This window comes from Globicephala melas, chromosome 6 (assembly GCF_963455315.2).
Source record: "Globicephala melas chromosome 6, mGloMel1.2, whole genome shotgun sequence".
NCBI classification, from domain to species: domain Eukaryota; kingdom Metazoa; phylum Chordata; class Mammalia; order Artiodactyla; family Delphinidae; genus Globicephala; species Globicephala melas.
The window spans coordinates 8,500,654-8,518,236 of NC_083319.1; the positions used below are offsets into that span (position 1 = coordinate 8,500,654).

Genomic DNA, 17,583 nt, shown 5'->3' on the forward strand with positions numbered 1-17,583 from the left:
GTGGGGAACTGACCTCTGAAATCTAGCAATTATGTTTTATTTATTGGACTAGAAAGTTACTGAGAGCATAATTCTTGCCAGGAAAGAACAGTTTTTCGTCTGCATGCTGCTTTTCTGCATACTCAGCTCAAGCAATCATGGAATCAATTCACATTTCGTCTCCGCAGAAAGGACGTAGTTGTGCAGACAGGTAGGAAGAAGGGAGAAGGGAAGAGAAGGCTGGAATCTGCACCCTGACAGGTGGAAGGGCTCTGCTGACTTTCTGATTGGGTGACCCACCTAATCCCATTCACGTACCTAAAAGAAATGTATTGAATGACTACTACATACCAGGCACTTTTAGGTGCTGGAGATACAAGGACAAAAAAAGGATTTCTGCCTTCATGGAGCTAACACTGAGCAGAGGAGCCATTCTAAGTGAGTGGATTAGCACTCTTGGAGGGAATCATGAATGTGGGTGCAGAGCAGAGACACCTCCCTAGTCTTGGCTCAGAGAAAACGATGCCTGAGCCAAAGGAAAGGGACCTCATAAGGCAGGGCCGAGGCAAGGAGCACAGGCATGGCTTGAGCAAGGCGATGGGGGCAAGGAGGAGGGAGGCAGAGATGAGAGTCTGTGGGGCCCAATGACCTGGGCGCTGTAAGGCGTGTCCACGGTGGGGCTTGATTCTACTGGAATCAGGAAATCGCTGAATGATCCTAAGCCAGGGAGCAACAGTCAGAGCGGCATTTCTCCTAAGAGGAGTAAAACACCTCTGATAAACAGTCAGGAGGAGGAGAGGCCCAGGTGAACTCGGATATAAATTCTAATGCTACCACAAGCTAAAAAAGGTTTTAGCAAGTTCTTCTGGCTTAAAGTGAATCATGACCCAGAACGGTAAACACTAATCTTCAGAGTAACAAGGAGAAGAAGCTCTATAAATATCAAAAGGCGGGGGGTTCAGATCTCAATTTTGAATACAAAAATAAGACAAAATGGTACAGACGAAAAGAGGACCATGACCTCTCTCAGCCCCCAACTCACTAGTCCCGTGCTGAGGAGGCATCTTCCCCAGCCCTAGAGAGAAAGCAGGGATTTCTGCTTTCTCTGGAGCACTGGAGCCTGAGTACGGGTTTACCTTCTCTCCAGTATTCATTCTCTTGCTGGAAGAAAAATCCTTCAGAGAACGGGTGACTTCCCTGGAAGACAGAAGGAGGCAGCTAAGCTTCAACGCGGCACCAAGTGTCTCTACATGATGCTATAGGAGTCATGCAAGATTCCTCCTTTAGGAATATGTGGCGGCTTTTCTTGCCCGTAACGCATACATCGAAAGTGATTTTCTAAGAGGAGAGACAGATACATCATTTTCCTAATACTCTAAACCAGGGGTCTCCATAGTGGAGTGTGCAAGACAATTTGAGAGCAGAAAAGAAAATGTTAGGACATCTATTTATATAATTTTACTTCATCCTTTTCAAATTTATGTTTTTTGTATATGCTATAAAATATGCATATTAGTACAATAAAGCATATATTTAATGCATGAATAAATTATATACTGGCAATGTGAATTAACATTTTTCTAAAGTTGAGTGATCCAAAAAGTTTGGAAACTACTTTTCTAAACAACAGAACTATCCCAGGCTGTAACAGTTTCTCACTCTTCCTTGTGAATTTCCTGCCGGATAGCACCAACTCAGCGTAGCAGAATGTGTCTTTCTGCAAAAGCAGGCTTGTTATCTACAGTTTAAAGGTCTTATTAAAAACTTCCCAGTGTTAGAAACATTCTGAAACACTTTCAGAGCAAGGTACTGGTTTAGCACATGTATCAGTAAATACATCAAGGCTTGCTCAGAAATTTTAGGTATGACAACAGGGAGGAAGGGGACACACCAGCTATATAAACGAAAACTGAACTGTATGTAGTGGAGCCCGGATCCTTCAACAGAACAAACTGGCTTCAAGTGTTTAGTGTTTATAAAGCATCTTACTGAGAGAGCTACAAATGCTTTCTAAAAATCCTAAAAGCAACCCTAACACAGAATGGATTTTCTAACTTCATGAAGTCGGTGTAGCCTGAGCTCAGATATCAGAAGGGGTTCATCATCACTGGTTAGCACGTTGGCGACTTAGCAGAAGCAACGAATTCATGCACTGGTGAGCTCTGGTCAAGTTGCCCAGAGAACGCACACCGGCAACCGACAACTGTGATTGCCCGTGTCGGTGGGGTGAGCCCTGGAGCCTGGGGCAGGGCTGGCCGAGGCTAGGGGAAGGGCACAGGGTGGGCTCTTACTGGGACACCTCCGCGATGTGTTTGTGGCGTAGCGCTATCCAGAGGTCATCATCCTCGTCCAGGAGCACTTCCTTCACCCTCGCTTCTCCAATGCCACTCGTCTCATACCTGGAGAGGAGACGTCCCACAAAATACATCCAATCCCCCTGGTTCGAAACAGGCAGATGGGGCTTCCCTGGTGGCGCAGTGGATTAAGAATCCGCCTGCCAGTGCAGGGGACATGGGTTCGAGCCCTGGTCCTGGAAGATCCCACATGCCGTGGAGCAACTAAGCTCGCGAGCCACAACTACTGAGCCTGCGCTCTAGAGCCCGCATGCCACAACTACTGAGCTCGCGAGCCACAACTACTGAAATCCGCACCCCTGGAGCCTGTGCTCCACAACAAGAGAAGCCACTGCAGTGAGAAGCCTGCGCACCGCAACAAAGAGTAGCCCCCGCTCACTGCAACTAGAGAAAGCCCGTGCACAGCAACAAAGACCCAACACAGCCAAAAACAAATAAATTAATTAATTAAAAAAAAAAAAGTAGAACACCTCCTTGTGGAAGGAGCAGGAGAAAAACCAAACAAACAACAAAAAATAACAGACAGATGTTCACACGAATCTGTCTGAACATCAAGCAAGCACCCCAACCATCTGATGTGTCACTATCTGTGTCAGGTCTGCTGCATCTAAAAAGGCTAATGATTTCTTAGGCAGAAAGAGACCCAAAGGTCTAATCAAAGTCAACTGACTTGAGGTCCTGGTTTAAAGCCCCCAGGGTCAGTTGATATGAGCTCCATCAGAGCCACCTGGCTCAGGTGTGAAGTCAGGTTATAGGTGGGTTCAGAGGTACTTGAAAGGGAAAGGCGAGGATCACACTTGTTCCTGGTTGGAAACGGCCTGGGACACCATCCTCAAATGTGTGGGACCTAAACAGCATTCTGCAGCTGCCTGCAACTGGCCCTCAGCAAATTTTCACATGTGAAATCATGAACATCTAAAGGAAAGCAAGAATTACAGGTACCAAAGCTGAGATTCAGTCGTATTTTTAGAACCTTCATTTTGAAACAACTATCTTTACGGTTAATGTTATAAAATAAAGGACACAAGAACAATATAGCCTGTTCCCACAGAAAGAAAAATAAGTTTTTAGAGACTGAGTTTCTGATGATTGCTACCGAGAAAAATGTTGTTTATGATGAAGCAAACTGCAAATAAGATTCAGTAGGAAAATCCTGTTGATATACTTTATCATCATCATATTTCATGATCTGTAGTTAAGAAGTTTCAACTCTGAATAAGATATGCTATGACACACACAAGTCAACATATTAACACACCCAAGCCAGCTATGAACTGAGGCGACATGAGCTGGGAAATAAAGATCGAAAGTTCTTGTTCTCTTTGAAAGGGAGAGGAGTTTCTGGCTGGTGGTGCAGCTGGACTTTGGGAACTCACAGAAAAGCTCGCGGGCTTATTAGCAAGACTGTATCAATGCATCGGATTTTCCTAGGATTAACGACATCCTTTTTCTTAAATTAGAGGTGTGTTTGGTTCATTTGAAAAGCTGCAGTCACACCGGGTGTGTGTACTTACTTGTATACATCATTTTCAATCGGCAGCAGGTCGTAACTCATAGCCTGAAAAGTCAATTCGTGAAGGACGGGGGAACTGGGGTCGAAACCGCGGTCCAGGATCAGGAGCTGGGAGCGTGCCTTGTCTGGGCCCTGAAGGAAGGACACAGGGAATGGTTTCATGAGCCGCCCCATACAACTCCCGCTTCTCCGACTAGCACAGCTAACCCTCCTGTGAAAAGTGGCAGCAGGATGTAAACTCTGACTCAAACAGCACTAAGTCCATTTACTGCTGGACAAGGACACCAGCACACACCATGTGAGAATCCAATGTGTATATTTCATAATGAGGGCCCTTTGATGCAGATCCAAAACTGTGGCTGGGGTCTAAAGTGAGCTTACGAAGGGGAGCACCACCTATGTTCAGCTATAAAGAGGGTGACCCATCATCCAGCCGGCCTGGGCCTGAGGGGGTCCCCAGAACCTGGGGCTGTCAGTGTTTTTTTTTTTTTTTGCAGTATGTGGGCCTCTCACTGTTGTGGCCTCTCCCGCTGCGGAGCACAGGCTCTGGACGCGCAGGCTCAGCGGCCATGGCTCACGGGCCCAGCCGCTCTGCGGCATGTGGGATCTTCCCGGACCGGGGCACGAACCCGTGTCCCCTGCATCTCAACTAGTGTGCCACCAGGGAAGCCCGGGCTGTCAGTTTTTAAATCAAGATAGTGATGGGATAGTTCTGTGTCTTGATCGCAGTGGTGGTTAACATGTATCTACACATGTGATAAAATTGCATGGAACTGCGCACGTGCGCGTGCACACACACACCCGAGCACGTGTACTAACTAGTGAAATCTGAATAAGGTCTGGAGATTGTAGCAATGTCAATCTTCTGGTTTTGATACTGTTCCACTGAGGGGGTCCCAGGAGGCAGGGCTGTAGGTGCTAACACTGGGAAAGTCCCAGCAAAGAGAAACAAGTTGGTAGCTCAGCTACACTGAACAGAATCTGTATTGCCTGCCCAAGGGCTGGAGCTCACTGCGCAGGAACAAGGGCGCTCACACACACTCTGTGAGCAAAGGAAGCCAGCTGTGCCCAGGCTGCCACACGGACACTGTGGTCGCTTGGTGAGAGAAGCACGTGGGCCAAGTAAGGCTTACCTCCCCCATTGTCGGGTCATCGGCTTTGTACGCGTCGAGCTTGTCCTGGATTAGCTGAGCCAGCAAAGCATTGTCCTTGTATTCCCTGACAAAGGAGGAGGGACAGAGGGTGAACGGCCCTGCCCCAATGGATGACACTGTCTGCCCTCAGGGAGGAAGGCAGGACAGAGCAGGAGGGTCAAGGGAGACACAAGCTTCATCCGTACTGTTCTTTTACAACGAGAGTATGTATACTCACTTTAGACGTATAATTTAAAAGGACAAATAAAATACTTAGCTCGGTGCCTGGAACATAAATGATTTTCTAGTTCCCTTTAAAAAAACCAAACTATCCAAATGGAAACAGAGGGAACATTTCCAAGCAGCTCCAGACGAACCACCGCACTTCGGCAGAGGGTCCGAACCAGCCATCCTTTTCCCATGATCAGGCTGTCTGAGCCTGACCCACCTGACTCTCACTTCCCTTAATTCAAATTCCCTTGGACCCTGTTTTGTTTTGTTGGAAGTGACGTTTCTGCCAGCAGAGCCGGACAGATACAAGTGAGAGCCTGTGGACCTCCCGCCTTGTCTGAGCTGGGCAGCGCTTCCTGGGCTCCTCCTGGCGATGTTTATCCTGTGGCTGCTGCCTGCCCCCTGGCCACGCTCAGCGCAAAAGCAGCTCTGCTCCCAGCCCTATCCCTCCAACGAGTGAACCCCGAGACCTCATTTCTTAGCTTCCACCAGGCTTCTGTCGGTGAGGACCCTAACGGAGGGGGGCGTCGTCCCATGGGCGCACATCCCTGCGGACAATGCGGTGAGGAGCATCCTTGCACCTCCTGCTCAGACCCTCCATTCCTCCTGCTGTGCCCCCCGCCCTTCTGGCTTCTCCCTGTGGGACTGTGACTCCCACTCATGCTCCCAGCCTGACACTCCCACACCACTGCACTCGCTCCCTGTGCAAATCCCCCAGAGGCTACCCAGTGATAACCACTGAAGGGCATGATCCCGAACTTGGCATCCAAGGCCTCCAGAGATGGCTTCACCTGGCCCCACTGCCCACACATACACCGCGCTAGACGACCAACCCTCCCCAAACTTGCCCTTTGTTGTCCAACGTCATGCTTCTGCTCATCCCAACTGTCCACACGAAATGCCCCCTGCCCCTCACTGATCTACTGAAATCCGAACCCGTCCTCCGGGACTGAGCTCAGATGCCACCTCTGCTCTGAAGCTGTGCTCGCTCCTCTCAGCTCAAAGGGCCCTCTCCCTGCTCTGGATGCCCAAGCCTACGGCCTGCACTGTCCTAAGGCACTGGTCTCACAGGCCTACATGGTAGGTGTGCTCATCCTACCTGCCCTCCCAGATCAGGGGTTTCTAAGGGCAGGGGCTGTGTCTTCAGGTTAAGTCCGCCTGCCTAGCACTTAGCACACAGCAGGTAAGTGATAAGTGAATGACCTTATCAAATCTGAGAAATGTGTCCTTTGGAGAATTATTCTCCTTGTATTTTATCTTACTCTGAAACATCTTTGGCAAGGTGGGTATTTGATTTTTAAGGTTAGGAAGAGATGAAAAATTGTAGGCAACCTGGATTGTAGTTACAGGGGGTTCACATTTAGTTATTCACTAACTGAATATATGTATTTCATGCCCTTTTCTGTATGTATTGGTATATTCCACAATAAAATTTAGAAAAGAGCAGAAACACTGGAAAATAATTATAAATGGAGACGCTCAAATCTTGACCCTCTGGAGACAACTGCCAGACGAATGGCAAGGCCAGAGGAAGCTCCCTGCTCGGGGACACGCAGGGGGGCCACCGAGGGCAGACTGGGGCGCAGCCTTACCCCCGATACCGCACGGCCGGGTACTCCTTCAGGGTGGCGCACAGAGTTGCGATCTGCTCCGCCAGGCGCTCCAGGATCGGATTCTTCATCTGAGCCTTGTGGGGACTGTAGAAGCTTTGGAAAGAGTCAGCAGAGTCCAAGGAATACACCTGAGACGGGGAAGAAATACATATATTTCCAGAACAGTGGACTGTCATATTCATCCAGAATGGTGAACCGTCAGAGTTTTTTCCAAGCTGGTAGTGAGGCTGGGTGTCTCAGGTTTTCATTTCTTCTACAAACACGGCTTGGGTGTCTCACTTGGGACTGTTAGTGACCAAACCATTACTGCCCTCAAGGAGCGTGCAATCTTGCAGGAAGAGGCAGACAACAAACATAATGAAAAGTAAATTTTATGGTATTTGAGAAATGGGTACATGTATGAGAACATAAGAAGCAGGGAGAGAAGCCCACAGGATGGACAGGGAGGACACGAGGCCTCCTTGAGGAGGGGCTGCTTGAGCCAGGGCTTGAAGGAGGTGCAGGGTTTCTCCCCAGCAGGCGGCTCCCTGAGGGCCCGGCTGGTGCCAAGGCCCTGAGGCGGGCGTGTGCCTGTGTCTGATGACCAGTGAGGAGCCCAGGAGGAGAGCAGGGGAGGAGGTCCTGGCACACCACACGGGCCATTCATTATAAGTTTGAATAAATAAGGGACAGGCTAGAAATTGTGCTGTGACTGTAGCAAATAAAGGAGCTCTGTATGGATTTAATAATTTGCTATCCTCATAGTATGTTCTAAGCATTTTTTTTCTTCTTTTTTTTTTTTTTGGAGGGTCCTAGAAGACTAAACTTCCCTCTTAAACTATGAGGCTACCAGCTATCAGTATTCACTCAGAATCTCTATGAGGTAAACTACCCTGATCTGGAAAACCTGAGGTTTTAAAAAAAGGTTACTACGTTTCAAAAATATATGAGAAATATAGTATGGTTGAATATGGTAAAGTTGGATTTTGTTCAATCCAGGTGGTGACAGGGCTCACATCCAGGAAAAGAATTCCTGCCCTCAAGCTGAGATTAAGCTTTAGGCCAAGTGAGAGGGCAAAGAGACTGTCTTTTTAAAATATTCACACTCTATTTTTTCCATCTCTTCTTACCCAAGAATCGGTCACTCTCTGGCATCTAGAAGCTGATCTATAAAGACCCAAAATGCCACAATCATCTCTCACCTCTACAAAATGCACAGAAGTTGTGTTATTTTTTGTTTCTTTGCAAGGAGGAGGCATTTTAACAAATTTTAAAATACTAAGGTATAAATTTTGTATGTTCTCTCATGATCAGCTTCACCTTTACTGGTTTAACGACTTTGTTTTTTTCCAAGAGGAGAGGCTTTGGCACTTGAAGCGTTAACAGCTCATGACGAAGGCTACCATCTGTTCCTTCCCCACATGACAAGCTGAGGTTATCTCTACATTAAAAACAGTCTCCTTTGCAGCAAACGGGTGTTGTCTGATCCCTGCCCCTCCCCTCCTCCCAAGCTCTTTCTGGATTGGCTACTTTTTGCTTAGTCAAGGAGTCAGCCAATAGGAGTGAACAATGTGAGTGAGGATGAAATGAACACTAAGAAGGGCAGGATGGCTGCAGAAAGTCAGAAATAACTGGAGACTAACACGAGGGCATCTTGGGCAGACCCCTAAGGACTACTGTTGCCGTTACATAAACGTCCGCTCACAACGCGCCATTCGGCAATCCCCTCCCCCACTCTCTTTATTGCACCCCTGCCCCACCCTCTCGCACGTGGCCAGAGTTCCTGCGAGAAGAGCCAGGATGTGGGTTTTCTAGGCCCTCCCCCACGCAGCCTCACCTGGGATTCATATGGGAGAAACGCAATGTTGATTTCCGTCAGAGTTCTGATGACTTTGGCTGCTCGGGATTTTACCAGCTCGTTAAACAGGGCGTCTGGACACGCTGCCAGAATGACAAGGACAGTAGGTTGTTTTCCTGCCCATTTGCTGGTTCATTTCAACATTCGCACGTGTCCAGGGAATTCTTTATTTTAGTAGGATTTAAAAAAGGTAAACAGAAGGTTCATCCTACCCGACAACCTACTACCTCTAGGGTATAAAAGGAATACAAAACCACCTACAAGGCCCTCAGCGTATAACAAAGAAACAAATGGCAACAAAGACTGAGATATTGAGAGCTAATAAAAACTATTTTCTGACATTAAGAAGAAGAAGAAAAAGAACCAAGAGAGATCAAAAAGGGATCAGGAAAAGGCCTATAACATAAACAAACACCACACATCTGAGATACTTATGAAAAATAAAATAAGTAAAGAAAAATAAAATCGTTGGGAAATGCGATGCAGACATTTCCCCAGGGCCTCTAGGGAACTCGGCTGCACAGGAGTCCCACTTGGTGGGGGGGGAACCACGATTTCTCATGACTCTTCCGGACCAAACAAATAGTTTCAGGTCCCCAGAAATGTGTCATTGGTTTATTATTACTAATGCCATCTACCTGCTTTCTTTGCCACCCGTCTTCAAAGAGTATAAAATTATTCTTTGCAAGAACCTTCCCCCAACTGCTCAGTGGTGAGTTTTGTGGGGTTTTCCCCAGAGAGAACACAGGGTGAACTGTTATTATTGTGCACTCTGCACTAGGTTCCATGCACAAAACCTCCACAAAGCAAGAAAACAGATTCTAGGACAATGATACACTTCTACCTGATACAAATACCACCAGATCAGAGTGTCTTTGTAGTTGAAAGGTAGATGGAAACACACTGACGTTTATAGTGATATCTGGAAGTCTATACAATGAAACACCAAGGCTGGCATCGGAAAATTCTTCTCAGCATTGAACATGCTAGACCTTAGAAGAGGAGCTATTTTTTTAATCAGGAAGGGACTGCATGACATAGTAGGTTTGTATTTGTGGGCATTTATTTTTATCTCTTATGCAATTTGTCTTCTGAAGAGAAAAAAAAGATCAGGACAAAAGTGGGAACAACCCATTTCTTCCCTGTTGGCCTGGCTTGGTTGGGGTAAGTCTGGCTGTGCAGGAAGGCCAGGGCGGCAGCTGACAGCTGTACTCACAGTCAGTGAAGAAGACGTGCGCAGCCCGGTACTTGGCAGTTGGTGGGTCCTTAAAGTCACTGATGAGAGAGTGGACAGACTGTGGAAAGGGAAAAAAAGGGAACTGAATCTAATTCTAGAAGCAAATGGAACCTACATCTGAACGGAGTCAAATCCATGCTGGCTTCAAGCTACATGCACAAAATAGCAAGGGATTTCTGATGTATAATTCTAACTTATGTTCGGCCATAACTGAGTTCTGAGGATTTAAGATTAGGATTGTTTCAGAGTTTAGATGAACAAAAGCCTCCCTAGCTCATTCCAAAATGACAGCGTCCATTCTTTGGACCCTCCATAACTTGGGTTCCTAAGAAGAGACCCACAAAAGAGGTCAGAAACCTACCAGGAGATTCATTGCGATGAAGTTCTAGCAACTTAGTTGCATCTGCAGAAACTCATACATAAGCCAGTTTTCAAAAATGAAAAGAAAACATGAAAACTGGGGGGAATTTACATAGATTAAGACATCTAAGACAGAAGCAAGAAGGTGGGCCTTGCTTGGATACTGATTTGAACCAACCCCCCAAAATGATAAGACAGGTAAATTTGAACCCTAACTGGATATTGATGAAATAAATCTGGGAATTCCTTGGTGGTCCAGTGGTAAGGACTCCGAGCTTCCACTGCAGGGGACCCAGGTTCAAACCCTGGTCGGGGGAACTAAGATCCTGCAAGCCGCGTGGCGAGGCCAAAAAAAAAAATCTGAAAGCATAAAATACCCAAGTTCTGGAGGCCGATCACTAGATAAAGTGATCTCCTACCTAGAAAGCTAACACGAGGGGAAATCGAGATTGGTCCAGCCTGGCTTTTGGCAGAAAGCTTAAGGAATGTACTCTTCACGCCTCACCGCACCCCACCTTCCCCGTTGGTGGATTGCATGCTTAAACAGAGCAGCGTGTTAAATGCGTGCTTAACCCAGAACCATCAGACATGGTGCCACCCAGACACCAAGCCAGCACGTGTAACCTCAGCCAAAGCTCCGCCGGGCAGGGTTTACCTTCTCAGAGGGAGTGATGAGATACACAGCTTCCAGGCTGGGGAGCGGCTCTCGGCGCTTGTTGATGTCTTCCACAACTAGACAACAAAACAGCGGCCCATGGTAAATAAGAAAACAGAACTGGTGATCATAAAACTAGAAGCCATAGAGAGAGGCCACCTTCAGACTGGTGCAATAAAAATCTACAGTGGGGGGAGGAAAGACTCAACGCCCCTTCCCCAGAGTTACCACGTTCCTCTGTCTCACGAGGCTCAGGTGGTAGAAAACCTGAAACCTTATCACACTAAATACTTCCTATTTCCCATTTCAGTTTAAGTAAATTCCTTGATCTAGTCTTTTGCCTCTTCCTTCAGTTTTTTCTCATCTGTCCTAGATAATCCGAATTCCTTTAGAATTTCCATGTTGGCTTGTTTTTCAACAGTTAGATCGTTTTATCATTTTCCTTTGTATATCAAATGAAGACATTCCAAACATACCTTCTGTATAATACTGTTCCTTTCAATAGTTCAAAGACTAAACATCAAATTTTGTTAAAGCAAACCATGGGTGTTTGGTTTGCTGGTTTCTTTTACAGTATGTCAGCTACTTCATCTGCTGGGGAAAGAAGACCTAAGTCATCATCTCACTAGTCACCTGATAAAGCTACACTGTCCTCTGGTACAGAGCGAGCAGGAAATCGTACAGTGCCATTCTTCCTACGCAGGTGATGTAAGCAAATAAAAGCATCCCTTTAGAAGTATCCCTTGTAACATTTACAAAGACTTTTCACCCCAAACAATGTTCAAACTAATACCAAAATCTCTCAACCATCTACTTTATCAGGGGTTGTAGATTTTTGAATTTCATAGGCCAATAATACTTCCCCCCCACAAATATTTGGGGGTGGTTAACACAGGCTTGCTGACTTTTAAATTTTGCCAAGTAAGGACATTTAAAAAAAACTTCTGGGATAGGGAAGAGTCTGTGGGCAGGAGGAGAGAGCTGAACCCTCATCTACCACAGAAAGTCAACAGATAATGTCTAACATGATGAATCAAGCGATACTCCTGTAAGCACTTATTTAGAAATATCAAAAAGATAACCAGAAGAAAGAGCAGAGTGGCTGCCTCTGGGGTGATGGATCCCAGGGGATGGGGGAGGAAGAAGGAGGGCAGGACGGTGCTGCTTCTTTGTTAGAAGCTCATTAGCTACATTTGGCTTTTTACCTATATTTGCATTTTTTGCCTTGATAGAGGAAAAGAAAAAGTTTTAAAAATTCAGTGAGGAAAATAACTTTGTAAGCTCGAAACAGGGGCAAGTCTGGTCTTGGATCACTGAATGACGTAAAGTCACACCAAAAATTACGTACTCCTATGTACAGGACTATGTTTTTGGTGATAGATAAACTAGATTTGGAAATATGCTTTTATTTTATTTCTTTTTTATCTTAAAAAAATTTTTTTTGGCGGAAATGTGTTTTAAAAAATGATGAAATCACCAACCTTTAAATTACATTCATCTAGCTTAATGAAAACCTCAACCCTCCTTGCTCTTCCTCCCGTAATTGTGGTATGGCAGTAATTTTGACAAAGACCAGCAGTAGTCTGTGGGCCACATACCATATAAAAGTTCTCTCCAGGGGGAAAAACTGGGAGCTGCACTGCAACAGGTATGTTCCACCCAAAGTTTTTTAGGAGGAAAAACAAAGGTTAACTTCCTTGTTTGAAATAATACCTCAAAATAGACTGCTTTTCCATCAATGCTGTTTCACAGATTAAAATATATGATCTCCCCTGAAAGGGGCTCCTAAGTAAGATCTGAGCTGCACACAAATGTGAAAAAGAGCTGGGGACAGCAGCCGGGAGGTCTGTGTCCTAGTCTCAGGTGTGACACTGGCCAGTGACCTTGAGCAGGTGATTTAACTTATTTCAAAAACCTATTACCGTGAAATTCTAAAGCACATTCCAAAGAATGAATTAAACATAAATATACAAATAATTACAAAGCAAATGCTGCACAAGCACCACCCCAGTCAGGCCACAGAACCCATCAGCACTGCCCTCCTTCACCCTCCCTCATCACAATTTCCTCCCTTCCCCCCAAAGAGAACCACCGTGGTGACATGAATGGTGATCACTTCTCTTTGTGGTTAAGACTCACTTGTCCCTGCACTTCAAAGCAGTAGAGCTTAGCTCTGCCTGTTTTTGAACATTATGTAAATTAACGCACATTGTTAAGGATGTACCTTGCTTCTTTTGCTCAACATTGTTTATCAGATTCGTTTGCATTTTGGAATGAGCCAGTAGTCAGAGTTCGTTCCTCTTCTTTGCTATGTATCAGCAGTACTCTGCTGTGTGATTATTCCATAACTTATTTTACCATTCTACTCCCGGTGGACATTTTGGGTGCTCCCACTTTGGGGCTACTATGAGTGATGCTCTGTGAGCATCCCGGGCGCACACACCTGGGTTTTCTAGGACACACATCTAACTGCAGATGTGCTGGCTCATAGGATCTGCATGCCTCAACTCTCCTAGACTCTGCCGAGTGTTTTTCAAAGTAGCTGTACCAACTGACATGTGTCAGGTCGGAGTTCCCGTTTTTCTATATCCTGTCACTTGGCATTATCATATTTTATTTTATTTTATTATTTTTTACATCTCTATTGGAGTATAATTGCTTTACAATGGTGTGTTAGTTTCTGCTTTACAACAAGGTGAATCAGCTATACATATACATACGGTCCCATATCTCTTCCCTCTTGCGTCTCCCTCCCTCCCACCCTCCCTAGGCATTATCATATTTTAAATACTCCAATCTGAGTACACAGCAGTGTCTCACTCTGGTTTTAATTGCATTCCCCTGACCACTACTGCGGGGGCCAACTTTTCACGTATTTATTGGCCATTTGGATTTCTTCCTTTGTTAAGTGCCTGTTTAATTCTTTTGTCCATTCTTTTCTATTGGGTGGCCTGCCTTTTTTTTTTCTTGATTGAGCCTTCCTTTGGCATCCTTTCACAGATACTTAATGGGCATCTAACACTGGATTGGGTGTGGGGGATTCAAGGAAGAACAAGAAAGCCTGGGGTCTCTCTCAGGAACTTATTGTCCTACCACCCAGGTTGTTGGAAGATCTAAAGTCAAGCAAGATAGGGACTTCCCTGGTGGCCCGGTGGTTAAGAATCCACCTTCCAATGCAGGGGACGTGGGTTCGATCCCTGGTCAGGGAACTAAGATCCCACATGCCGTGGGGCAACTAAACCTGCACACCATAGGAAGAACCCACATGCCACAACAAAGACCCGACGCCTCCAAAAAAAAAAAAAAAAAAGAATGTGGTTTCATGAATAAAAATTATTAAAAAAAATAACGTCAAGCAAGATAATAACAGATAGGGAGGAGAAAGAACACCCTAAGAGAAGGCTGAGTGTCATGGGAGGGCAGAGGGAAGGCCGCTCACTTGTTATCCCCTCGGTCATGATGTCTGTCATCTTACAGCAGGAGGAAAGCATCCTCATGCTCAGCTGATCCACCACCAGCACCTGGAAACAAAGGGAACAGTTTACAGCCTGACGGGCACCTGCTATGATTATCTCCTCCGCTGACCCAGTCAGACTTCAGAAGGAGCCGAGAAACGCAAAACTCTGAGTTATCAACGCTCCCTACGGGCCAGAAGTTTGCCGAGAGACATGCTAGCTTTTATTTCCCCACCAAACCTAAGCTTCTAGGAGAGTTTGCTCTCACTGATGTGACTTAATATTTTAAAGTTAAAAAAATTAAAGTTTTTTCCATGACAAAGAAAATACTCATAAAAATGCAAAAAAAAAAAGAAAGAAAAAAGAAAAAAATTCATCTACAGCATTCACACTCGGGGAAATCCATGTCAGAGGGTATTTTTTCAGGGCGTAAACTTTTTCTTAACGGGAGAATGAACACTAGTGCCACATTTATGGGGTGGAAGGAGAGGACTTCGTTGCAGACATCATCGGAATGGACCAGCGCACGTGTCATCCTGGGAGCAAACTCTGTCTCAGTTCAGGTGGGAAGAATAAGAACGTGCCGTCCTGGTCTAAAAGCTTCATACCTGCAATTCTTCAGCCAACCTTTCCTTTCTCCATTCGGCCCACAGTGGAGAGACAGAGCTAAAACAAAGCTATTTCTCCTATCCTTCTTCAAAGATAGAAACCCAGGCAACAGGTGCTGGAAAAATGTGGGCCCGAAAGCATCTTGCTGTAGCACGAGGGCCAATCAGTTTTCATTTTATGAGGCAGCTTCCTCAAGGTTAGTTTAAAATTCACATGTCCGCAAGTCCATTACTGATGGGAAGGGTAAGAGAGAAAGGCAGGCATAAAGAGTTCCCACCAGCTGGCCTCCCACTCTGGGTATGAGGATGGCTGCTCCGGCTAAAACGTAATCTCATGAGGTCAGGGTGACACTTCAAAAGCCTCCTGGTACCAATCAGCTCTGCTGCTCCCAGGCCTGGTGAACTTTACTACAGGAAAACTCGGGAGCAAGAATGGTTGGCATAAGCCCTTCAACAACACACGGGGAAGTTCAAGTAAGACGGTGCGCTCTCCTGGTCACTGTAATGCCCGGTCCCAGACAACCAGATGGTCCTTCAAACAAAGCCTTCCTGGATGGAGGACAGCACGTTTCCGACTTGCATCACCCACTGCCGGAACCGAGGCCATAATCAATTAGATTGACTTAAATACTTGTTTCAGGAACATGACAGTTTCCAGCATTGCTCTCAATGTTAAATGAATAAACAAACTTAGTTGTTTTGTCTTATGTAGCTACAGGCAGACAGGATAGGCCAGATGAGGGCTTTTCAGACTGCTGTGTGGGCTCCATGGACATGCTTTAGGGCCACCAGAGGGGCAAGAAGGGTCCCCTCTCGTCTCCCATAGCAAGCAGAATAATTCTACCTTCTGCTTTATTCAGGTAAGATCTTGTTTGAATAAAAGAGTTCCACTTCTAGAATGCCTCACCAGGTGATCTTAAAGATAAGCTTTATGACCAAGAGATTTCCTAACCAGGATCGTATAAAATGGGAGGCACAGCAGATTACCTTTCTCTAGTCCAGAAGCTTTTGGTATCCTCTGGACACAGCAAAGGTCCTCATTCCCCGCCTACATGCCTCTCCCCAACTCTACTCCATTCTTGTTTTTCCCCATGAACTCACCTTTAAGGTCATTAATTGTGCTTTTCTACTTACCTTCCACTCTCCCTTCTTCTTTACCTTCTTTATCACATCATGCATGATCTCTAAAAAAGGAGAGAAAAAGGAAGGAAAGACAGAAGGAGGAAGGGAAGGGGAGAGGGAGGAAAGAGAGAGGGGAAGGAGGGGGGAGTGGAAGAAAAAATCTAATGTAATTTCAAGGACTTCCAACCCTGCCTATTAGACGAGGTCATTTTCCCTCCATAGGCTTTGTTCTCCTGAGTCATGCAATTCAACCAATCTGTCTACTGAGCCATAATCAATCCACCATAAAGACAGTTCTCTTCCTGCTTCCTTAATTCAGTTGTTCTCAAACTTTGTAGTCTCAGGACTCCTTTATACTCTTAAATATTGGGGGACCCCAAAGAGTGTTTGTGTATGTGGGCAAATATCTACTGACATTTCCTGTATTAGAAGTTAAACTGAGAAATTTTTAAAATATGTGTTAATTCAATTACAATAATAATAAACCCATTCTATGATAACATAGTTGCACTTCATTAAAATGCTATTTATATTTTTGTTTTTTTGGCTGCGTTGTGCAACTTTTGGGATCTCAGCTCCCCTGACCAGGTATTGAACCTGGGCCATGGCAGTCAAAGTGCTGAGTCCTAACCACTGGACCACCAGGGAATTCCCAAAATGCTATTTATATTTTCCATAATAAAACAATTTTAGTGAGACTACTGGCATTGTTTTACATCTTTGCAACTCTCCTTAATGTCTGGCTTCGTAGAAGACAGCTGGGTTCTGCTTCTTAAATAACCTGCTGTGAATCATATAGCATCTGGAAAACTCCAGTGTACGTTTGTGAGAGAATAAGAGTGAGAAGGTAGATAACATCTTAGTCTTATTATGAAGATAGTTTTGACCTCGAATTCCCAAAAGGGTCTGGGGTTTGAGAACCACTGACTTAAGTGCATAAAATGCTATGACAATACCCCAGGGCACATGAGCCCCCGTCAAGCTCCAGAAACAGACGTGAAGAGCAGTTGTGATATCTTTCCAACCCTGAGCACATCTGTGGGATGCTCTCACCCAAAACCAACACTTTTGCAAGCCACAGTTTCTATAATGTCACACCACACACAAGTCTACCCGGTCATGGAGGATTCACAGGAAACAGCGCTCTGCTACTCTTTCTAAACCCAGATCAGCCACAGGCCTGGAAGGACTCAAGGCTAAGAGCGGTCATTAGCGAGTGTGCTTCCAGCATTTTAGGTCACCCTCCAGAGCACGATGGTTCCTGACTCTACTTCTGACTATCTGCAATAATCTGATGTGTCATCAAAGTGTTCTAAAATTTTTAAGAGCTCCTTACCTGATTATAAAAAAATACACACTCATTGCAGTAAACTTGGAAAACACAGAAAAGTACAAAGAAGAAAATACCATGTATTACTTGTATACTTGAAAAAAATCAAAAAGAAAAATCACTTGTAATCCTGCCAACCCCAAATGCATAATTAAC

At 45.4% G+C, this 17,583-nt stretch overlaps 1 protein-coding gene across 2 annotated transcripts in view; it reads right to left on the reverse strand.

The window, feature by feature from the left end:
* Positions 1-17,583, reverse strand: part of LOC115854453 (syntaxin-binding protein 1) — a 72,492-nt gene that overhangs the window by 20,452 nt on the left and 34,457 nt on the right. For both annotated transcript variants that reach the window (XM_030858600.2, XM_060300397.1), the window contains exons 2-11: positions 16,110-16,159; positions 14,352-14,433; positions 10,913-10,989; positions 9,877-9,955; positions 8,640-8,743; positions 6,803-6,951; positions 4,980-5,064; positions 3,848-3,978; positions 2,271-2,378; positions 1,116-1,176 (exon numbers count right to left, since the gene is read on the reverse strand). In XM_030858600.2, coding sequence (XP_030714460.1) covers positions 1,116-1,176; positions 2,271-2,378; positions 3,848-3,978; positions 4,980-5,064; positions 6,803-6,951; positions 8,640-8,743; positions 9,877-9,955; positions 10,913-10,989; positions 14,352-14,433; positions 16,110-16,159 — 926 coding nt within the window. The remainder of the gene's footprint in view (positions 1-1,115; positions 1,177-2,270; positions 2,379-3,847; positions 3,979-4,979; positions 5,065-6,802; positions 6,952-8,639; positions 8,744-9,876; positions 9,956-10,912; positions 10,990-14,351; positions 14,434-16,109; positions 16,160-17,583) is intronic.